The sequence below is a fragment of the Sturnira hondurensis genome, unplaced genomic scaffold, assembly GCF_014824575.4.
Source record: "Sturnira hondurensis isolate 20B ecotype Veracruz unplaced genomic scaffold, ASM1482457v3 Scaffold0009944, whole genome shotgun sequence".
NCBI classification, from domain to species: Eukaryota; Metazoa; Chordata; class Mammalia; order Chiroptera; family Phyllostomidae; genus Sturnira; species Sturnira hondurensis.
The window spans coordinates 23,430-47,539 of record NW_028082575.1 but is presented as its reverse complement, the minus strand read 5'-3'; the positions used below and the strand labels follow the sequence as shown (position 1 = coordinate 47,539).

Sequence of the window (24,110 nt, the reverse complement as noted above, 5' to 3'; positions counted from 1 at the left end):
ATCCAATACTGAGCCGTGTAGGAGACTGAATCCATTCTAATGATTGAAAATCAACCCCCGAATACGTCCTATTTACAGATGGGGAAACTAAGGTTCAGAAAAGAGCAGTGAACTACCCAAATCATGCAGGCCTTTTGTGCAAAGGTCTGGTCAACTTCCACACACCAAAGAAAAATGGGACAGTAAAGCCAACCTGCCTGAACAGAGAAGAAAGGAGCCATCAGATACAAACAAAAGGGAGAAGCTCTGAAAAGCACCCCCTCGTGTGTTTCCCCCTCTCCACCCTCAACTCCCTGCAGTGACAATGCCGGAGAGTGTGACTGACACAAGGCTGGAGTCAGGCGTTCCCAGGACCGTGTGCTGGCTCTGCCACGGGCCAGGCGTGTGATCTCGAACAGACGGCTCAAGCTTTCCAATACTCAGGTTGCTCATTCATAAAGTGAGAACAGGAACGTCTCCCTCAGAGGAGTCCTGTGAGTGTTAAATAAAATACGCGTGGAGAATCTGAGTTCTCAGTAATGGCGGAACAGCTGTGATCAGACGAAGAAGCCTCCTGGGAACAGAAATTATACGCAGAATATTTTAGAGCTACTCCTTGATGATATAGAAGCAGGCAGGAAGGGGAGGGTCACCGCCCTTGAGGACGGGGGGCCTCTGCTCTGGGTGAGGTGCACATTTATTTTTCTGGCCTCTCCCTCCAGGGCACATCCAGTTCTAAGGGAACATGGAGGGGGGGGGGCAGGGAAGCTCCAGCACCAAGCAGCTGTCACTGAGTTAAACAGTCACAGTCGGAGGTCAGGGTTGCCAGAAAGGTTGAAAATCGGGAAGGAACAATGGAGGCCAGGAGACAGTGCGACATTTTGAAGTGGTAAAAGAAAACACTTGGCAACCTGGGATTCTATGTAGAGTCAAAATATGTTTCAAAAATAGAGACAAAGCTGCCATAAATAAACCAAGAGTAAAATACATGCCTGTAGTACAGAAATTAGTCAGGAAAGTGCTTCAGCCTGAAGGGAACTGATACGGAGCAGAAATTCAGCACCGGAAGAAAGATGAACAGGAAGGGATGGAATTAGAGCTGTATGCAAAGGGCACAATATTACTTCAAGGTAGGCCGCATGTTGTAAATCCTAGAGCAACAGCTGAAAATAATAATAATACAAACAGGTGTAAACCAAAAGCCAGGAGAGGAAATGGCATGAACTATTAAAACAATATTACATTAATACAAAAGGAGTCAGGGAAGAGATAACAAAAGATGAAATAGCAGTGAGGACAAATAGGAAACAAAGCAAGACGGGGCCTCCGCTCCATGGTGTGAAGGACCACGTTCAATGTTAAGACTAAACCCTCCAATCTCGTCGGATGGGATAAAACTGCAACACTCGAATCAGTTGTTTCCAAGAGATTGCCTCAAATATAAACATTCTGACAGATTAAATGTAAAAGGACAACCAAAAAAGAATGGGAAAAGGTAAACAGTGAGCATAAGATTTATGCTTTTCTATTTCTTGTGCAAGTTTTGTGGGGGGGAGGGGGGTTTCAAGGAAATTGTCCATTTCCTCTAAGTTCTTTCATGTACTAACACGAATTTGTATGTAATAGTCTCCTATTATTTTAAAATGTCTGTGGGATCAGGAGAAATGTCCTTTTTTTCTGATATTGCTGACTTGTGTTATTCTTTACTTATTTTTATTGATTTCTAATTTAGTTATCCTTGGTCAGAACACACATTCCCTACAGGTTTTTTTTTTAATTTATTGGGATTTGTTTCACAGTCCAGCAGGTGGTGTAGCAAGGTGCATGACCTACGTACACCTAGAGAGTGCGCGAATTCCAAAATTGTTTGGATGGTGCTTTTAAAAGGCAGTTCGGTCAAGTGGTGTGATAGGGCAGCTCAAACCTTCTAAACTGTTGCTGCCTTTCTGTCTCCTGACTCATCGAGAGAGCAGGGTCGGAATCTCTACTGTGGCTGGGTCTACTTCTCCTTTTCGTTCTGTCAGTTTGTGATTCGTGTATTTTCTAAAGTAACCATTAGGCAATACATCTTCAGAATTTTTATATCCCCTTGGTCCTGTTATCAGTGTGAAAACCCCCCTTTATCTCGTGCAATATCTTTGTTGTGAAGTTTGCCTCGTGTGATAGACATTTTGTTGAGCCAAAGGAGGCAGACACAGAAGAGCACAGTGTAAGTTTTCGTCTGCGTGAAGTGGGGGAGCAGGCAAAGCCAACCAAAGGCAACAGAACAAACTCCTCATGGCGATGGCCTGGGCGGGTGGGGGGCTGATCGGAAGGGACAGGAAGCAACTTTCTAGGGGGATTAAAGAATGTCATATCTTGATTGAGGTGGTAGCTACATAGGTGCACACGTTTTTCAGAATTTATCAAACTGTGCACTGAAAATGTGTGCATTTTATTGTATTTTCTATTCTTAAAAAAAGGGGGGTATATGAAGGACTTGGCTTGGGGCTTAACACATAGTGAGTGCTCAGCAACCATTACTTCCCTCATCCTCCACCGTCTTCATCCCCAGCANAGTGGGGGAGCAGGCAAAGCCAACCAAAGGCGACAGAACGAACCCCTCACAGCGACTGCCTGGGCGGGTGGGGGGCTGATGGGGAGGGACAGGAAGCAACTTTCTAGGGGGATTAAAGAATGTCATATCTTGACTGAGGTGGTAGCTACGTAGGTGCACAAGTTTTTCAGAATTTATCAAACTGTGCACTGAAAATGTGTGCATTTTATTATATTTTCTATTCTTCAAAAAAAAGGGTATATGAAGGACTTGGCTTGGGGCTTAACACATAGTGAGTGCTCAGCAACCATTAGTTCCCTCATCCTCCACTGTCTTCATCCCCAGCAGGCAAGCACCGTAGTTGTGAGGACATTTTATGGTTATCGGACCTCTGAGAATAAGTGACACGTTTCCCGAAAGAGTTTGTGCACAGTGTGACTAGTCAGGGCCAAGGGTCCTAAATAACACAGTTTATGCCTAAGGCCACTTCATCCTGAGTCTTCCTCAGGGTTTCATCCTCCAGGTCCAGGTCAGGGTCCCAAGTAAAAAGGGTAGAACTTAACTGGGTCCTTCCAAGGGATGGGAGATGATAATATGTGGAGGTGGTAAGACATGTGGCCTGTGTAAAACACTCCGCGAAGATCAGTGTTTCTGGAAAGGTTCTGAGAGATGAGACAGGAAAACTAGGGTTACAGCCAGCTGTTGAAGGCATGTGAGGTCAATGGAGTTTGGATTGTCATGTAGTAGACGCTCAATAATTGTTCGTTGATTGCACAGGTGAATGAACGAGCCACTGAATCCATCGAGGCTGAGCCTCCCAGGCTGACTGCTTCCCCCTTCTTCCTTTCTTGCAGCTCACATACCTGCCCCCGCCATGGGGCGAGTGCCGATCCTCAGAGATGGGACTCGACTTCTTTCCTGTTTACAGTATCACCGCCTGTAGAATTGACTGTGAGACCCGCTACATCGTGGAGAATTGCAACTGCCGCATGGTCCACATGCCAGGTCAGTGCCAAGGGAGGGGTGGCCGCAGGGCCCCACCAGGGACCACCTGGGACCTTCTTTGCATTTCTCACCCTGATGGGAAACACTTTGCCAACTCCGCGAGCATCCAAAGGGGTGCCATTCTGGGGAAACTCTTATTTGGTACCCAAACATTTAGAGGGCACATAGAAACATCCATTCTAGCAACCAAGACGGCATCCTGGCATCCAGAAGTGTCCACATATTTGGAAACCATTCTTCCCAATGTTCAATATGTTGGCCAATTGTTTGCTGTGTCCAGATACCTGGATGCTTGTGATTGTTGCCTCCTGATGTGGTGCATGTTCACGCATCCAGATGTTTGTTGCTTTCATCCAGATATTTCCCTTCTTGCATCCAAATGTCCAGCACTCTTCCAAATGAGGCAAAGTCCATCAGCCAGCAAGTAAATGTGTGCATGCAGACTAACAGTGCGTGCAGCCCCCTCACCAGAGGCAGCCTTGCAGAGGGGCTGGGGCTGAGCGGGGCAGGAGGAGTTTGGTGTTGCATCACGGAAGGATGACTGGGGCTGGAGGCAGGGGCTTTGGTTTCGAGTTCAGGTTCCTCCCCTCACCTGCTGTGAGTCCTGGCCCAAGTTTTTAAACCTCTCCGTTCTCACCTTTATTATCCTTAAAACACAAACATTAGTTGTTATGAGGATAAAATTCGGCTAGGCCGTAAAAATGTTATTTAAACTGCAAAAGTCAGTGGTTGTGTTAGCATACGGGGAGAAGAACCGAAAGTCTCATTGACTGAAGACCTACTACGTGCCAGGAAGTTTATTATCATATTCAACAGCTACTACCTAGTGTGTATAACATGTTTTATTGAAGTATACTTAACAAAATTCTTATACTGGACATTAGTTCATCCTCAATTGTTTTCTGATATAACCAATGCTGAAATGAACATCCTCACAGCTAAATTTTGAAGTTTTTCATTAGTAATCAGTAATTTATTCAGTAATCTAAGATTATAATTATTGATCTTTAAAATAACCTCTGAGCTGCCTAGAAGACAGGGCAAAAGGAAAATGTATCAATTAAATTGTTATTGTTGGAAAGAAGGGAGCACAACAGCCCCTCAGCCCTTGAAAAACACAGTGTTTGGGGGTGTGGGAAGGAAAGGACGTCGTGCCCTGAGCGGCCTGGCTCGGTGGGATGAGCATCGACCAGCAAAGCGAAAAGCCACTGATTTGATTCCCCCTCAGGGCACACACCTGGGTTGGTCCCCGGTTGGGGCATGGGTGAGAGGCAACCAATTGAATTTTCTCTTGCACATCAATGTTTCGCTCCCTTTCTTTCTCCCTCCTCTCCTCTCTGTCTCTGAAAATAAATAACAAAGTAATTTTTAGAAATAAAAGACAAGACATCTTGGCAGACTTCCACTTTAGCACTTGGTAAAAGAAAACAGAATAGGTCCTGCATTCCCACAAAGATATGCCGGAAATGACAGCTGAACAATAGTTAATGTTACCTGTCCACTGCCTGGCCTGGGTCACCAGCCAGGGAGGTTTGCCTCATGGAACCTGAGCGAACAGCAAGCAGTGGACATTCCCATCATTCCACCCATGACACTGAGACTGGCCTCTCACTTACTAACGTGGAATTCAGGGCACAGCGAAGAGGAACTTATAAAGCGGCCCTTCTCACGTACAGCACTGTGGTACAGTAGGAAGAGCCCCCACCTCAGGCTCGCACTGACCTGGGTTCAAAGCCCATCTCCCTCATTGCCACGCTGGTATCCTGGAAAGGCAGGATACAGTATTTCCTACTTCAGAGGGTGCCCCTGTGATAAGCACCTGCCTAGGGCTCCATGGGTGCTTTCTGCCTCCACCTACTTCCAACTATCAGGGTTTTCTCACCCATCACCAGTGCAGCAATCTGTGAGGTTCCTGTTACCACTGGCCCAAGGTCACAAAGCAGATGAGAACCGCCCCCCACCCATGCCCCCAGGCTGCCCTGGTCAAGGGCTCCCTTCCAACTATCCACTGGCAGACTGCTGCCCCTGCCTGTAAGGAGATGCACTCCCTTCCCACAGCCCCAGAGGGGAGGGGTTGCTGCCTGAGTACCTCTCCCTGTGTTTCTCCTTTGCAGGGGACGCGCCTTTCTGTACCCCTGAGCAGCACAAGGAGTGTGCAGAGCCTGCTCTTGGTCAGTACTGGGGACACGTGGAGTGACGGGAGGGCCTGAGATGGACATCTTCTGGGTGTGGGAGAGAGATTGGGCGGGAGGGGGAATGGACAAGGGTCGGGGGAAGAGGCTGGACGGAGGGGCATGGCTGCAGGAGAGGGAGGTGGAGAGCAGGGCAGGGAAGGAGCTGGTACAGTGGATGAGGGCTGGAAAAGGCGTGGGGCGAGAAAGGAGGCAGAGAGGAGGAGCGAGAGGAGTGGGTTTCAACGGGGAGCTTGACAGTGTTTCCCCTAACACACCCTGGGGGTTCACATAGGGAGGCCAAGGTTACTCCAAAGCAGTGGAGCCCAGGAAGGTGGGGGAAAGGAAAGAGGTCAGGCCCACTGTGTGTGCATTCCACGTGTGCAAATGGAAGGCACTGAGCACTCCCCCTCCTCCTGCTTGGTGTTTTGGGGTTGGAATAACTCAGCTGGTTCCCTCCGCCACCACCCTCCCTGCCCCACCCCAAACCAGGCGATAGAGATTCCACCAACAAGCTACACTCCTAAAGCTAGACCCGCTCCACACACCCGCCTCTCTCCAGATGTGGGAAATGCTTTACAATCAAGACAAGCAGAGAGAACTTTTAAATCATACAAACTCAAATTCTTTTTTTGAAGATTTTATTTATTTATTTATTTTTAGGCAGAGGGGAAGGAGGGAGAAAGAGAGGGAGCGAAACATCAATGTGTGGTTGCCTCTCGAGCACCCTCTACTAGGGAACTGGCCTGCAACTCACGCATGTACCCTGAATGGGAACTGAACTGGTGACCTTTTGGTTTGCAGGCTGGCATTCAATCTACTGAGCTACACCAGCCAGGGCCAAACAGACTCAAATTTTACGGCGGGGTGGGGGCGGGGGGCAACTCTGCAATAACATATCCAGGAGGACCAGTGGGGGAAAGCCTGGATGAGAGAACAGGAAGTGGCTTTCAATGTGGGTGAAGTCTCTCCTTGGAGTGAAGACTCCACAAAACCCATGGGGAGCCAGAAACACTGAAGTAGACAGAGGAAGCAGGGAGGGAGGGAGGGAAATGGTGTCTTCAACCACCTACGAGGAAGAGGAGAGGAGAGGGAGATCCAGGTGCAGGGAGTTTGCCTCTGAGGAAAAGAATTGTGAATCTGCCCTGGCTGGTGTGGCTCAGTGGATTGAGTGTTGGCCAGCAAATCTATGGGTCCCTGGTTTGATCCCCAGTCAGGGCACATGTCTGGGTTGCAGACCAGGTCCCCAGTGGGGCAGGGAGCATGAGAGGCAACCACACACTGATGTTTCTCTTCCTCTCTTTCTCTCTCCCTTCCCCTCTCTAAAAATAAACAAATAAAATATTTTAAAAAATTAATTGTGAACCTTTGCTTGTGTCCTAACCCAGGGGGAGCAGGTGGGCACTGGCTGGGAGGGAGCCCCAGAGACAATCCTGCAGAGCCCTGGGTGTCAGATGCAATGGTCTCCCACATGTGCCTTTGATAAACAGCCTGCTTTGTGGGTGAGAACGCTGAGGCCAGGGGCAGAGAGGAAGGCCCTGGGTAGTTGAAGGGGCCTGGACAACATCGCAGCCTATTCTCCAAAAGTGGTGCTTTTCAACAGTTTTTAAAGGGCAACAAAACAGTAAAACAAGCAGAAGGAAACAGGACTAACTGAGAGTAACCTAGAAAGAGCCAGCACTTTTCTTATAAGCTCTCATACCCTCAACCTAAAGCAAAGGCCGGGCACCCGTCTCTCCTCATCCCCCCCACCCCTCACTCACCCTGAGGGCACCTCTTCCCTGCTCCTTTCTCTGCTGCTGGGCAGGCCACTCTGCACCCAGGGATCCCAGTCCCCATACCTGGCTCAGCCCCACCTCCCTCTCCTCTGCAGGTCTGCTGGCAGAAAAGGACAGTAATTACTGTCTCTGCAGGACACCCTGCAACCTGACCCGCTACAGCAAAGAGCTCTCCATGGTGAAGATCCCCAGCAAGACCTCAGCCAAGTACCTCGAGAAGAAATTCAACAAATCAGAAAAATATATCTCGTAAGCTCAGGGAACATGTGGACAGGGCAGGGTGGGAGGGGAGTTGGGAGGGGCATATGGGTCAGGAGGAAATTGGGGGGCAATTGAGGGAGAAGACAAAGGGCAAAGGTAAGCAGTTAGTTTCATTTGGCAGACTTTAACTGGGCATCTACTATGTGCTGGGCACTATGCTCAGCTCTCAGAATATGAAAACAAAGAGGATTAAGGTGCAGCCCCTGCCTTTAAGGAGCTTATAGTTTTGTGGGGTGACAAGTGTACAACTGAATGCTACCAAGACTGAACAGGCAATAAGGACATGGGGAGATGGATGACTGCACCTTGCATGAGGACGTGTTCAAGGAAAGCATCAAAATCTTTTTAAAAATAATGCATAGAAGTTTTCCAAGCAGGACTTGCACATTCTGTTCCCTCTCCCAAGAATGCTTTTCCTCTCACTCTTCCCCTAACCAGTCCTTCATTACGCGGGTCCCCATTTAAATGCCATCTCCTCTGACTGCCAAATTAGACCCCCTCCCATTATTTTTTCCCAACGCACTCACGTTTTTCTTTAGAACACTCATGCCCTGTGTAATTCTACATTCACGTGTGTGTGTGTGCACCACCTGCCCGACTCACTGGATTGAGAGCTGCCTCAAGGTGGGAACCTTTCTTTTTGGTTCTCTGCTGTGAAGTGTCTGGCACAGGCTTGATGCTCCAAATATATCTTTTAAGAGAATAAATGAATGAAAGACATAGGAGAAGAGGGCAGCCCAGGCAGGAGCTCCACAGAGGGATCCTCAGCACAGGACAGACAGAAGAACTGCAAGCAAAAGCTGGACCCGGTGGCTGTGTCTGAGCAACAGAGTCCCAGCTGGGTGTGAGGCAGGGGTCGAGGGGTGAGCAGGGAATAGATTTTATCCTAAGAAAATAGGGAGCCACTCAAGAGCTTCAGGTAGATGAGTGACAGGCTCAAGTTTGTATTTTAGATCTCTGCTCTTGGACAGAACTTTCTGTGATTCTACAGAAATGTTCTATATCTGTGGTGTCCAACCTGGTAACCCCTGGCCACACGTGGCTACTGAGCATTTTAAACGTAGCTTAAGCCACTCGGGGACTGAATTGTAATTTTATTTAATTTGAATTAGTTTGGCAGTTTTAGAAAGACCCCTCAGGCAGCAGTTAGAGGGCCGATGAAGCCAGATGGGAAGAAGGGAACCTGTTAGGAGGAGTTGCCATAAACCAGGCAAGAGATGGGGGCACTTGGAATGGCACCTCGGAGAGTCCTGCAGGGAGGGGGGGGTCTGCTCCCCTCTCCCCAGCCACCCCTTTCAGCCAACACAGTCGCCAAAGCCCAGCCTGGGGCTAGAGTCCACACACCCAACTGCTTCTGTTCATCAGTGAAGTGAGGGTGGAGGCATCGAGGGCATCGTCAACCACAGTGAAGGAGCAGGATTGCAGGAGATGCCAGGTCCTGCCGCTTAGCAGGCATTTGCCGGCAGCAATGACTCCCCTGCCAAGATGCATCTCATTAACACAGCTGCCTAAAGGAACAAAAGGGAACCAAAGTGCTTCTGCCAGAACCCCAACCCCAGCCAGATATAGGTTTCCACCCTGAAACGCCACTCTGGCTCCGGCAGCTGACGGCAATGCCAGGGCGGGGCCACCCACTAGGAGAAGCTTGCTGTCAAGCCCAGTAGGAACTCCAGGGACTGGAGTTCCTGACTCCCTGTCAGGAGTGGGCAGGGGAGGTCACCCAGGGCAGACAAGCCTCACCAAGAGCTGAGTGAGATCTCGCTTATCTAACGAATCTCATGAACAAAATTAAGTGGCCAACAAAATAGAAACAGAGGCATGGATGCATGGAGCAGACCAGCAGCTGTTAGGGGCAGGGAGGAGTGATTGGCTGCAAAGAGCCCTGGGCGTGGGTGGAGGTGGGCTAAGAGGGGACTCATGGGGACAGAAGGACTTTGCTTTGGGCAATGGGCACACGGTGCAGTGTTCAGATGTTGTTTTATTGAGTTGTACACTTAAAACCTGTGTGGTGCTGTGGACCAATATCACCCCAATAAACTCAATTTTAAAAATCCAAATGAATAAGTAAAAGAGGCTCCTGAGCTCCCCTGCAGGTAAGGACCAGGCAGACCCTCTGGAAGCCCAAGAACCTGCAGGGTAGGTGGGACTCCTGCACAGCGCGCAGAGAGTGGAGGGAAGGGGACTTGGGGCCCAGGGGCCGCTGCTGCATGCCTCCAGTCCCAGGAGAGGCACTGGACTGGGAGTCAGGACTCCTGGTTCCAAGTCCCTGCTTTGCCACGAATCAGCTCAGACTCAGAGCCAGTCATTTCACTTCCCGGGGCCTCAGTTTCTCCACCTGTCCCAGGGAACGCCGTGTTAGATGGCCCCTGTGGATGCTGTGGTTCTACCCATGTGTGGTACTGAACATTCCCTCTGCAGAGAGAACATCCTCGTGCTGGATATATTTTTTGAGGCTCTCAATTACGAGACGATTGAACAAAAGAAGGCGTATGAAGTTGCTGCCTTACTTGGTAAGTTGGAGTGTCCGCTGCACGAATGTCCACATCTCACGGGAGGTGAGAGGGAGGGGGCACAGCGGGTGGGCGGCAGGCAGGCAGGTGGAGATATACGAGCCCCCTGGTGAGTCTGGCCTTTATGCTCACTGACTGTTCCCTCTATCCTTGCCCTACCCCTGTCCAAGAATGGGAAGAACTTCATGGGGTGCAGGTGTTAGGCCAGTTCATGCTGCAGTCTCTGCCTCAGTTTCCCTATCAACACATGGAGGCAGGTGGGCTGAAGGGCTTTCAGGGCCTTTCCAGAGCTGCCCTGTTAGAGTCCATGGTCTTCTGCCCCCAGGGTGGAGTCAGAGCCTTGGGGCTGTGGCAGGAACAGAGAGCCATCAGGCCCAGGGAAGGCTGAGCTGTGGCTGGTCCCCAGCGGAGCCCCCTCCTGGAAAGCAACATTGCTACACTGAGAAGAACTGGTGACCTCCCTTGCCCCCAGATATCTGTAAATCTGACTGCCCCCCACCCAGTTCACATCAGCTCCCCTGGTCCGTTAGGCACATAATGGAGGCAGGAAGTTCATTTCAACCCTGCCCCAGCTCAACACAAAATTCACAGGATGCCTGAGGAGGGACAATAGCAAGACCTGACCCTTGCCCTCCTCCCAACTCCCACGCACTCTCAGGAAAGGATTTGCAAAGAAGTGCAGTTGCTATGGCCTCTGGGAGCCGAACCAGGTGAGAAAGGCGAGGAGGGGGCAGGGACAGGCACCTTCTACCTGCAAGCATAAAGGAAAGATCAGCTATAGAATGTAGGCAAGTGGCTTCTCCTCACTGGCCCTCAGGTCCCTCGTCTGTAAAATGGGTCTAATAAAACCCACTTCATGTGTTGGTCATGGCTGTTAGATGTGATAAAGTCCCAGCTCCCAGAAGGTCCATGAATAGTCGTTTCTGGTACCAGGACAGTCTTCACGCCAGAGGCCCAGGACCTAGCTGGTGTTTCAAGGCACCATCTGGGCCTTCCTGCACCTCCCACTGGAGGCTGGGGGCTGGGCCACAGCTGGGTGCCAGCTAGGTTAAGGTGGCTGTCACTCAGGCCTCTGGGGCCCTTGTGGCCAGAAGGGACAAAACCTAGACGCTTGTGCCCTGGGCCCAAGGTAGTGGCCGTGCACCGGAAAAGTAGGCTTCTCACCTGCTCCTGCCACCTTTATTTCCTGAAGAGGCCTCAGGACATGCTTCCTCCCCCCTGTCGCCCCACTCCCCACATGAGCTCACAGTCACACTCATACACACACGCACGCACAGAGCAGGGAGGGCCTGGGCTCTGCATCAGACTGGAGGATGAGCATGCCCAGCGTCTCGCTCCCGCCCAGAATAGCCCGCTCAGAAAAGCACACTGCCATCTGTGGCTTCGTGACAAGAGCGCCTGCACTTGTGATCCCTCAGCCGCCGGTCCCAGCCACACCCAGATCTCACTGCCACACAGCCCACACCCTCCCTCAGTGCACACACGCACACACCACGGTGAGCCACACACACAAGTGAGCACCTGCACAGACCTGCCTGCACACACACTGCATGCCTGCAGACTCACACTCATCACATTCAACTGCCCCTTCACACACACTCACACCCACAAAAGTTCCCTCATGCTACACACACACACAGACACACTGTGCCCACCTCCACAAAGCACACGCACACATACATGCTGTGCATCGGCCCCACACATAGAGAGCCACCCACATAAAGCCATCAGTAGCCAGATGCACTGCCTATTTCTGCACAGACTGTGCACACACACAGCACCCAGGCATATACCCACACTCAGGCACACTTCATGCACATACAAACACACTCACACCTGACATGTACACACACAAGTGCACACTCCCCAGTGAACCTCCACTGAGGACACTGGAGTGAGCAGAGAGGGAAGACAGGAATGAAGGGAGCCTGTCTGAGCCCAGGGCCAAGTCCCACCAGGAAGAACCCCTCCCCAGGACCTCGGCTAGTTCAGGACGGGGTTGTGGGCTGCTCCCAGTCACAATCAGGGTGGGAGTGGGCAGAGGTACCTACCCACCAGAAAGTTCTCAGACCGAGAGGTCAGGCTGGAATCTCCAGGAGGACTGCAGCCCCCCCCCACCCACACCCCCCATTCCCAGCACTCTCCCCAGCCCAGTCACGCAGCCGGAAAGGACTTTGTGGCCCAAGGCCTCCAGCCCCACTCCCAACAATCTCTGCCATTTAGGGTCATTTGAGGCAAAGCTGCTGAGAGGTCCGGACTTACTAAAGCCACGCAGCAAGCTGGTGGCTACTCCAAGCCTGGAGCCCCTGAGAACAGTGGGGCAAAGGCCTCGGGCTTCTGGGGGATCACCACCCCTTGGAGAATCGGACAGTAGCTTCTCAAGTATGAGCTCTTCCACTATAAATGTCCAGGCGCACACACACAGCGCTTTCACTCCATTTCGGGAGGTCTCCGAGCATCTGAAGCTCCCACAGGAGAGTGGCTTTCACACTTGGTGGGCCCAAGGACCACCTAGGGAACTTATAAATCCTGACCTCCAGACCCCCACCCCAGAGATTCTGGTTTTGTAGGGCCGGGGTAGGTCCAGGTATCCACACTGATGACAAGTCTCCCAGGGGTTGGATGCAGGGGGATCCGAAGACCAGTCTGGAATAACTTGGGTCAAGGGGGCCTATCCACCCCAGGGTAAGAACTTCTGCTCTAGAAAGAGACCAAATTGAGTATTTACTTTCCAATAAGGGAAATAGGAGCTGCTTGCAATGGCCTCATCCCAAGTGGGAGTGGCGCCCCAAAGTGGCCCCCAAGGCCGTGTCATGATTGAAGGCAAGTGGAAGCCTCTTATGACACTGCTCCAGACACCCAGGGCACCTGACACGTGTGCCTCAGGCTAGACTGTACCTGTGACCTGGGCGAGGACCACACGTGTCTCATCTCTAGTTCCAGCCCAGAGCCAAAACAAGGCCCAATCAGTGTGGTTTCAAATATAATTGGCAACCCTGTGAGCCTATGAGGTCTACTCTAAAAGCCCCCATTAAGCATTCAGGTTGGCTCCCATCCTCGCCGGATGCTGCCGACCATCAGGTCTCAGAGCTGTGTGCTGAGGGAGGGACTTGTCAAAGGCCTGGCCCTCCTGTTACAAGCTCAGGCTCCCCATGGAGGGGAGCCATTCAGAAGGTCTGGTTTCTGAGTTCTTGGTCTGTTCTCCCTTCCTAGATGTGTTATGAGTAAAGCCAAACCTTTGGTCTTTTCTGTCTCTCTCCAGGTGATATTGGTGGCCAGATGGGGTTGTTTATTGGTGCTAGTATCCTCACAATACTAGAGCTCTTTGATTATATTTATGAGGTAAGACTTGGGAAATGAACCACGTGCGGGTCCCTCATCCTGTCTCACCGTCCAGAATCAAAGCCTGGGGGAGAAGACAGCTTCCGTCCACCAGAGCCTTCATTCTCCTCCCTGTCCATGAATATTGCCTCTCACCACGTCCTAGGCATGGGGGAGGGATGGATGCAAGGGAGGTGAAGCCTCAGTCCTACAGGGGGGAAAGCAGTGGGCTGTCTACACCAGCAGGGAGGGAGGAGAAGTGATGAGGAGGAGAGGAGACTGGCCTGAGGCCAGCTCTGAGCTCCTCCCATGGCAAGCCTGGATGTGGTGACTCATACATGGGTCTATCTGTACCCACACTTTCATACTGCGTGCACACACTCACACCACACACACTTATACCACACTCACACATACTACTCACAAATGCACATAACATATGTACATGTGTATAGCACACACACATACACCTGCCCTCTGGGTGGCTGGTCACCTGAGTGGTACCTTCGTGTTCAGGCAGATTGAGGTGAGGGGCACTTCCCAGCAAGTTTTCTCAGTTCTGAGAAGAGCAAGGGTGCACCTGCTGCTTTGGGCTGCCAACAGTCTGAGGAGATACCTCCCTCAAGGGGCAACCAGGATGAAGCACCTGGAAGCTTCTCAAATGGTGACAGCAGCTTCCAGCGTGGGGAGCACCTGGGGCTTGTCAGCCTTCCTGCCTGTATCTCCCCAGACCCAGCTGCTCCAGGGGCCCCAGAAGGCCTTGGGCACGCCCAGGCCTGCACAGGCCCAGGACCACCGAGTCTCGGCCCAGCAAACAGGGCCCACAAGCAGGGTCTGCCTCCCAGAGAAGGCTGGCAATGGCCAGAGTTTGCTCCCTGTAGGGCTGGAGGGCCCATTGTCTCCCTGGAGTCCCACGCCCTGCCTCTCAGCATGGTGACCTTGTTCCCCAAACCCAAACCACATCCCATGGCCAGATTTTATTCTGTTTTGTTTGTTAATGTTTGTGAGAAGCTGTACAAAGTTAGGGAAGTTGAATCGCACCAGGTAACATATTTAACCACTACTCCTTACTGCTAACAATAAAGTGTTCCAACCTCAAGGAAGCCCTGATCTTGTGAACTATGACATTGACAGGCCTGGAAAGTTATTGGCAATCTTGCCCCCCAGGCCCAGCCTCAGAAGGGGCTCCCAGGCTGCTCCTGAGGGCAGGCAGGGTCCAGCCATGCCAGCACAAACCATCCATTCACACTCTCCAGCCACCAGGAAAGGCGGCCCACACTGCGAGACAAGGCCCTCCTTCCAAGCCCGAGCTCTTGCCCCCAAATCCCAGTGCAGCCCACAGATTGGGCAGGGGCTCCTACAGCTGGCTGCCAGGCAGGACCCCTGCCACAGCCCAGGTTACTGTGCTGCTGTGGTTCCCCAGCTGAGTCAGACGAAGGGAGGTCTCTCTATCTTTGCACCATCCCCTCAACCTGACCCCTCCCTCCCTGCCTTTCTTGCAGCTGATCAAAGAGAAGCTATTAGACCTACTTGGCAAAGAGGAGGATGAAGGGAGCCACGACGAGAATGTGGTAAGCCACTCTGGTAAGAGTGGCTTGTGGGCTGTAGGTCGATTTGCCGCTCTGGTTTGTACAGGCAACGGGAAACCAGATACTGGGACCAGAGCAGGAGGGGTGTGCCTCAGCACCCACTTTCCCGTGGATGTGACACCCTGTCAGCTCCCAGACCCAAGGCTTAACCTTGGGCCTCTCCCTGAGACTGGTCCCAAAGCCTGACAGGAAGGTATGGATGCAGTGGATACCAGGAGATGCTTCCAAGGATTGGTCCTGGTTGGCCCAGTCCAGCTTCTCCCAGGCCAGGAGGCCACTCCCATTTCATGGCTGTGGGAGAACCAGAGATGCTCAGTGTGGATCTGTTCCTTTATTCCCTGGGGTGGCAAACTGTGAGCAGGGAGGTCCCCGGTACCCTACTCCATTTGAGAGAGACACAGGGTGTAGGGCCCTGTGATGCCTGGACCAGCAAAACCCCCATAACCACTGACTGCCACCGTCATCCTGCACGTGGTCAGAGGCATGCTGTCAGAGGCACGCTAGGTGCCTGGACAGTACCAGGTCATTTCAGCCATGCGGTCGCCGGAGAGAGAGGTCTATTTTTATCTCCATTTCATACTTGAGGCAGTTGGGGTCCAGAGGCCAGGTCCCACCGCTGGTGATGTCAGAACTGGACACAGAGCTCCCCTAACCTCTTTTCTGCCCTACCTTGCTCTCCTGGAGCTAGAGGGGTAGCCCTCACACGGCTGTCCATCTCCTCCCCAGACTCAGTCACTCCCAGGCTCTGCCCTGGGCTCTGCCCTGGGACACCTGCACTGGAGCACCTTGGCAGGTGTCCCTGGCTCCCAGTTCTGCTCCAGACACCACTGCCCTTCCCATCGCCCAGGCCCGACATCTCACAGTGATTCTCTCAGGCTCCTGCAGCCTCTGTGAGCAGAGACTGCTGCTGTTGAGGAGGGGCAGAGTGGGAGGGGCCCAGGCTCTGGACTGAACCGAGCGTGGGTCCCAGGTCCCCGCTTCTTAGCTGTGTGCCTGGGGACAACTACTATCTCCCTGAGCATCTGTCTCATCACAGTGAGGGGGTGACACCCAGACGAAGGGAGACCTGCCTGGAAAGCCATCAGCATGGCCTGGTTCATCGTTCCGGCTCAGCAAGTGCAGGCTCCTTCCCCAACCCCACCTTCTCTCCTGCCTTCAGAAGGTCTCAGTCATAGGTTCCCCCTCCACTCCTGCCCCCTCCCCCAGTATTGTCCTCATCAAATCTCTCCAAAGTCTTGGCACAGCCTCCCAGCCAGTCTGTCCGCTCCCATCCCTCCCAGCTTCCCCCCTGCAGCAGCCCAGGACAGCCTGGGAACCTCCTTGAAGAGTCACAGCCATCTCAGCCACGTCCTGCTCAGAGACCCAGGATGGTATTTCCCTGTGGCCAGCCTAACCTCAGAGGTCCTTTGGGCAGCTTTGACCAGCTCTGGTTCTGGCTGCCGAAGGCCTCTGCCCTTATAGCTTGGTCTCAGCAATGGCACCCTCTGCCCCAGTCCTAGCCACAGGCTGCCCCTCCTCACCCCAGGTAGGTCCCAAGGGGGCCCCCTGAGGACAAGGGTAGGATGGGCTATCCAGCCCCAAAGCTAGACATCACTCAGATGCAGCTTCCAGTGGTACATCAGGCGACCTCTGGGAGAGCAGGTCAAGCCAGCTGCTAAACCCCATCACCAGAGAGCCCCTTCCTGCCCAGGGTGAGGGGCATCTGGATGGGAAAAGGTGAGGATTCTGAAGGCAGGAGGCCCATTCAGCCTCAGGCCTGAGATGGCAAACCGGTGCATGGGGTGTCTGAGGCAGGAGCAGCAGTGCCCTGGGGGAGCCCACAGGGGAGGAGCAGGGTCCCTGAGGGTGCTAGGGGCACCTGATGAATTTTTTAATATAAACACCCACCTTCTTCTCCGCTCCAGAGCACTTGTGAGACGATGCCAAACCACTCCGAAACCATCAGCCACACTGTGAACGTGCCCCTGCAGACAGCCTTGGGGACCCTGGAGGAGATTGCCTGCTGACAGCCCTCGGGCCACCAGCACCCCACAGACAGACCTTGAGGCCCAAGACCTGGGACAGGAGACCACAGGCGGGATGGCCCCTGATGACAGAAAGAAGCAAGAGCCCCTATGCACACGTAGCAAACTCTCTGCCAAAACCTCGCTATGGCCACGTCTGAAGCGACGCGTCCTCGGGCCCCGCCGTGCGTCCCTCGTAGGAGAAATGAGTCACACTCGGGAACCGTCCACGCACCAACCTGCCATCACATCTCACTGCCAGATGTATAAAGCACCTGCATGCTCAGACCTCTCACGGCGCGGCCTCCACATCTGCCTCCGTACGAGACAGTCCTCCGTGTGGCTTCCTGTGGCCACTCTGCGGCTGTGCAGTGGGGCCAGGTCCCAGCCCCAAAGTCACCGAGAGACCTCGTTGGAATCACAATTGCACAGTTGAGGGGGAGACCGCAGAACTGTCGACTACGTCCAGTCCTCATGTAGTTTGTGAAGGTTCTCAACCTGCCCACACAGCCCCCTGCCCTCCCCGAGCTGGCCCACGGGGTGCCTGGGGCCACCCTCTCCCGTCCCAGCGCCCCTGGTGGCCTGGGTGGCTCCAGCACTCATCCACGGTGCCCGCATCGTCCTGCCTCCCTGTGACATGGCTTGTACGGTCCGACTCTGTTTCTTTGGGGGGCTTTTATTGTCTGTCAGAGATCCGTTTTGTTTCCTGATGTTTGGGTTTGATGTTCTGAGGTTTGGTTGGTTTTTCCATCTCCCCAGCATTTATTTATTCGTGCTTCCACTCATGGTCACATTAAAAGCTGGTCTTGTGGAAGTGGCTGGGTGTCCTGCCTCCGCACACCTGCACACCTCTCTCCCAGAGGGCTTCAGAAAGAGCCAGACCGCCCAGGTCGAAAAACCACAGATTACACAAAGTTTTATGCAACCACACTTACCTTTACAAAATGCACACATACTATATTCTGTTCTCAATCTGTACAAACTACTGATCACAGCCTCGTAAATGACTTCATGACCCATTGACAGGTTGCAGCCTACGGTCCGAATGACACTGCCCAGACCATGGCCTGAAAAAGGGGGTAGAGACCTGCCCGGACCTGAAAACCACAAAGGAGGCCTTCACACCCCTCTGCTCTTCCATCTCCGTCCTGACTCCTCCTGACCCCTTCAGCGAACTTGGGCTGGACACAGCCCCCTGCGTGGCCTCCCTCCCACACACCAGAGCTTCAGCACCCTCTGCACCTCCCTCCTTCACCCTGTGGCACAGACCTTCTTGTCCCTGCAGAGGTTACATTTGCATTCTGCCTTGCTCCCCATGACACCTGAGAAGATGTCCAGATGGGAAAGGAAGTGAGAGGTGCCTTTGCTGGGGGGTGGGGAACACCTGTTCTTTCAAGCTCCTCTGTAGCAAAAGAGAGCTTGCTGTTCAGTCAGAATCAGGCACGTGTCCTCGATGCACGGTGCTATTTCATAGGGACAGATTCTCCCCCCCATCACCCCCAACTCAGAGTATCCCCTAAAGCCGGGAAGACGGGTCACTTGTGGTTTGTGCCTTCTGCTCATGCACAGATGCACAGAGGCACTGGCTAGACCAGAGGTCTGAGGTTCTGAGCCCTGCTCTGCCCTTCTCTGAGACCTGCTCTGCCCTTCTCTCTCTCTCTCTCTCTCTCTCTCTCTCTCTCTCTCTCCCCACCCCACCTCCTGCCTAACCCACTAAAACATGGGAGAGGTATATCCTCAATGTGAAAAGAACCCCACATCAGGAGTTAGGAGCCCAGTGCCATGACTTCTTCTCTCAGGAGCTGCCTGGCGATGGATGAGACCCTACAACTTTCTGGGCTCAGTTCCTTCAGTGTGAGAATGGAGATAATACAACGCCTTGCCTGTGTCTTCACAGATGACCTCTAGAAGTCCCTTCAGACTCAGGGTGCTATGACAGCACTCCTCCACTGCCCAGTGGGACAAGTCAAACCAGCCACACTCACGTACAGTCGATGGCTGGGAGGTGGCAACACCAGGGACAACCAGGAGGCAGTTGGGACCAAAGTCCCTGTGATGTCTCCTCTCAGCTGAGGTTGCCCTAGCCTGTTGGAAAATCTGGGTTCAAATTCTTAAAAACAATGGAGAGTTGCAGGAAGGAGCACTATTCTCATTTCCTGTTGCCTCCATAACAAATTATGACAAATTTACTGGCTTAAAACAACACATCTACTCATATATTATCATATAGTGCTGGAGGCCCGACGTCTGGCACCAGTCTCCCTGGGCTAACACCAATGAGTCAGGAGGGCTGGGTTCCTCCCGAAAGCTCTAAGGAAGGCATCCTTTCCTCCCCTCTACAGGTTCTAAAGGCCACCCACCTCCCTTGGCTCATGGTTTCTTCCTCTTTGGTCAAAGCCAGCAATGGCAGGTCGAATCCCTCTCACATCATACAACAATGCCCTGTAGTCATATCTCCCTCTAACTCAGATCCTCTCCTGCTTCCCTCTTCCATTTGTCAAGGACCTTGCTATTAGACTGTGCCCACCCAATAATCCAGGGCATCTCAAGGTTATTAACTTCATCACATCTTCAAAGTCCATTTTACTACGTGAAGCAACATTCACTGGTTCCCGAGTTAGGGTGTGGACATCTTTGGGGACCATTATTCTCCTACCACAGGCTCTTTGGATCTTCTAGCCTACTGTTCTCATTTTCCAAATGGGCAGCCCCAAAAGGGGAGAAAAGAGACTTGCCTAGGGTCACGCAGTAAGTTAGTGGCAGCGCCAAGGTATATCCCCATGCTCCCCAGCTTGCAGTTCCATTTGTAAATCCACTTAAAGTGAGAAGGACTGACAGCGATCATTTTTCCAGACTTTGCCAGAGCCCAGAAATCTGTCTCCCCAGACAAACTCACTTCTCATGACACCAGGCTGGAAAGAGCAGAGAGTGTCCTCAGAGGTTTCCATCAGGGATAGGAACCAAATAAAATGTCTATTCAGTGAGTTTGGAGACTATTGGGGTGCTCTACCTTATTCCAGTTTAGGAGTTTCACACATTTTTAATATATTTTATTGATTATGCTATTACAGTTGTTCCATTTCCCCCTTTATTCCCCTCTGCCCTGTACACCCCCCTCCCACCGGCATTCCCCAATTTTAGTTCAAGTCCATGGGTTGCACATATAAGTTCTTTGGCTTCTACATTTCTTGTACTATTCTTAACCTCCCCCTGTCTATTTTCTACCTACCATTTATGCTATTTATTCTCTGTTCCTTTTCTCCCTCTCTCTCCCTTCCACTCCCCCACTGAACCCTCCATGTGTTCTCCATTTCTGTGATTCTGTTCCTGTACTAGTTGTTTGCTTAGTTTGTTTTTGTTTTTTGGTTTTTGTTTTTTAGATTCAGTTGTTAGTAGCTATGAGTTTGTTGTCATTTTACTGTTCATATTTTTGTCTCCTTTTTCTTAGATAAGTCCTTTTAACAGTTCATATAATAAGGGCTGGGTGATGGTGAACTTCTTTAACTTGACCTTATATGGGAAGCACTTTATATGTCCTTCTATTATAAATGAAAGCTTTGCTGGATAGAGTAATCGCATATGTAGGTCCTTGCCTTTCAGGACTTTGAATACTTCTTTTCGGCCCCTTCTTGCCTGTAAGGTTTCTTTTGAGAAATCACCTGAGAGTCTAATGGGAACTCCTTTATAGGTAACGGTCTCCTTTTCTCTTGCTGCTTTTAAGATTCTCTCCTTCTCTTTAATCTTGGGTAATGTAATTATGATGTGCCTTGGTGTGTTCCTCCTTAGGTCCAAATTCTTTGGGACTCTCTGAGATTCCTGGATTTCCTGGAAGTCTATTTCCTTTGCCAGATTGGGGAAGTTCTCCTTCATTATTTGTTCAAATAAGTTTTCGATTTCTTGCTCTTCCTCTTCTCCTTCTGGTACCCCTATGATTCAGGTGTTGGAACATTTAAAGATGTCGTGGAGGTTCCTAAGCCTCTCCTCATTTTTTAAAATTATTTTTTCTTTATTCTCTTCTGGTTGAATATTTCTTTCTTTCTTCTGTTCCAAACCATTGATCTGAGTCCTGGTTTCCTTCCCATCACTGTTGTTCCCTGTAGATTTTTCTTTATTTCACATAATGCAACCTTCATTGCTGCCTAGATTTTTTTTATGTTGTTGAAGTACCCAGTGAGTGCCTGGAGCATCTTGATAACCAGTGTTTTTGAACTGTGCATCTGATAGATTAGCTATCTCTTTGTTGCTTAGTTGTATTTTTTTCTGGAGCTTTGATTTGTTCTTTCATTTGGGTCTTTTTTTTATGGTCTCAGCGTACCTGTTACATAGTAAGGGGTGTGGCCTTAGGTGGTCGCCAGGGCAGGGCAACCACATACCTGCCTTGTGATGCTATATGTGGGGGAGTGATCCAGGAGGGAACAAGGCCACTTGTTCAGCTTTCTGCTGGTTTTCAGTCACTTCCCCAGCTACCCACAATCAAATTGGAGTCTTCTGATGCTGATTCTTAGGTGAGTGGGTTTGTGTACATTTTGGGACCTTGTGGGTCTCCACAAAGAACTCTCCTGTGAGGCTGGGAGTTTCTCATGCTGCCACCTCAACCCCCACATGTGTTTTCAGTCAGAGGCTTTGAGGCTTTATTTCTCAGAACTGGAACCTGGGTTGCATGGTCTGTCTTACTCCCTAGTTGTTCCTCCAGGTTTATCCACATGGAAATGTGGGACCACCCTGTCCACCAGCGGCCGCCTCACCCAGTCCTCCAGCTGTTGCCTTGCTGAGAGTCCTTTCCAGTTGGCTGCCTATCTCCACCCCTCTTACCAGTCTGAATGAATGTTTCTTCTTTAACTCCTTGGCTGTCAGACTTCCATACAGTTCAATTTTCTGGTAGTTCTGGTTGTTTTTTGTTTTTAAATTTGTTGTTATCCTTCTTTTGGTTGTGCGAGGAGGCACAGTGTGTCTACCTATGCCTCCATGTTGGCCGGAAGTCCTCTTTCAAGTTTCAAATATTTTTTAAAATTTATAGATTAAGTTGCAATCCAAACTGCTTCATTGGATTTCTGGCTTCCCCTTCAAAACAAACAACCAACATCAAATCACACTGAGATGGAGCAAAGACTAGGCTAATGGGTTTGGATTGCTTCTGGCCTCACATATACACGGGCTCCTTCCGATCAGGGGATTCTGGCTTTGTTCATGTTGGAACAGGTCTACAAACTTAACCTGTTCAAAGGGGGAACAGGCAGTAAACTCGGGACAGCAAGTCAATTGCCAAATATTGATTATTATTGATTGGTTCTTAACCAAAGTCATAGTTGTCTCCTAAACTCCTGGGAGTGGGGAGAGGAGTTCTTACCTTCATTTCAAACAAATAACCATGTGTGTGATCATCTCCTTAGTGGAGACATGGAGAGGTTGGTAGACAGAGAAGACATGGGGATATGTCACATTTTCGACACTGACCCAAACAATGACACCAAGGCCAGGGGTCTGAAACAATCACAAGCCCAAACCACAAGGTTGGATTATCAGTGACCTCAGAGGGTGAGATCAATCAATCAATCAATCAATAAAATAATGGCACATGGAGTCTGCTGCAGTTAGGGAGAGAGAAAAGACCAAGCATTTCTGTGAGTAGTCAACCCAAGATGAAGCTGACTGCTCACATGCCATTGCTTTGTTATTTTGTCAGAGAGAGGCCAGAGTTTTATTTTCCCCTTTCCAGCTTGCAGCTATTTTTGTAAGAGCCTTCACCATAAGCACACCTAGTGAGAAAGGGTCCACACCGGACATCTAGCAAAAGGTGGTTGATGAGATGGGAAAAAGGAAGTCAGAGATAAGCCCAGCCCACAGGTATGCCCTAGGTGGGTAGCTCTTCTCTCAGGTAAAGCTCACCTGCTCACCTCCGTCTGCCTGAGCCCAGAGACAAACCTGGGAGCTTTTCATCCACAAGCACAGAGATTTTGTTTCAATTCTGAGAACTGAGCTCAGGGCAGAGGTAAGGGCCTCCAGAAAGCACCCATGAACATGCTCCCCAGTTACAGGGAAGCAAGAGAAGCTCAAGAGACCAGGGATTTGCTTCCTCCAGGGGTGTGTCACTAGCTCAGATCCAGGCGTAGCCAGGCAGACCCAAAGCCACACAGATCAAGCTTCCAGGTATAGGTGGGAAGGCAGCAGGGCCATGAAGGAAGGGGAGACACAAGAAGAACCCATGTTGGCCATTTATGCCACTCCTACTAATCATCTACCTATTATGCGCTGGACACCTGCCCTCAAGAAATTGATCTCCTGAGCAGGGAATATTGACAGGTAAAGAGGTGACTAGGGAAAATGAATCAAAGTTTTGTGGAAAGAGAGTGAGGCAGCAAAATATGCAAAGCCTGGGGGACAGGGAGCACAGACAAGGCACCATTCAGGGACTTCACAGAGATCCAGGGGATGCAAGCATAGGAGCCCAAAAGGAGTGTCCAAAATGACCTATGAGAGACAGGTCATAGGTCTCATAGAGACAGGTGCCAGAGGATGAAGGGCCATGTCCCCACACATGAGGGTGTAAACAGCTAAAGTCCTCCAAGTTCCTTCCTCTGAGCTCCAAGTGTCTAGGAAGATACTTCCCAAGCCAAGGGTTGACTAAATTGGCCAATAGCTTCTCCCTGCGCACTGGAGATTCCTGACACAAGGAGTCAGTTTGTGCCTGCATTTGTATTTTCTGAAGGCCTGGAGGTTGAGTGTGTTTGGGGCCATGAGGTCACTGGGGACCCTAAAGCAGGTCCATGGAAACCACCTAGGTTGAGAACAGGGGAGAGGAGGAGAGTCTTTTACTAATGAACCTTAGCATTCAGCGAGACCTACACTCACAAGCTGTGCATGGGCAATGGGTTGGCAAAGGCTTGGGACAGAGAGTCAAAAACTGCATTTCTAACCTATTTCAGTTGTAAATTGACCATAACACTTTGGACAATTTAG

At 51.1% G+C, this 24,110-nt stretch overlaps 1 protein-coding gene across 1 annotated transcript; it reads left to right on the top strand.

The window, feature by feature from the left end:
- The first annotated feature begins 3,374 nt into the window (after nucleotides 1-3,374).
- LOC118995231 (acid-sensing ion channel 2) lies at nucleotides 3,375-17,965 on the top strand. Its single transcript, XM_037058184.1, has 7 exons — nucleotides 3,375-3,520; nucleotides 5,635-5,691; nucleotides 7,565-7,718; nucleotides 10,149-10,240; nucleotides 13,503-13,582; nucleotides 15,064-15,132; nucleotides 17,055-17,965. The coding sequence occupies exons 1-7, from the start codon at nucleotides 3,415-3,417 to the stop codon at nucleotides 17,154-17,156; spliced, it is 660 nt and encodes a 219-aa protein (XP_036914079.1). The 5' UTR covers nucleotides 3,375-3,414; the 3' UTR covers nucleotides 17,157-17,965.
- Nucleotides 17,966-24,110: the final 6,145 nt, after the last annotated feature.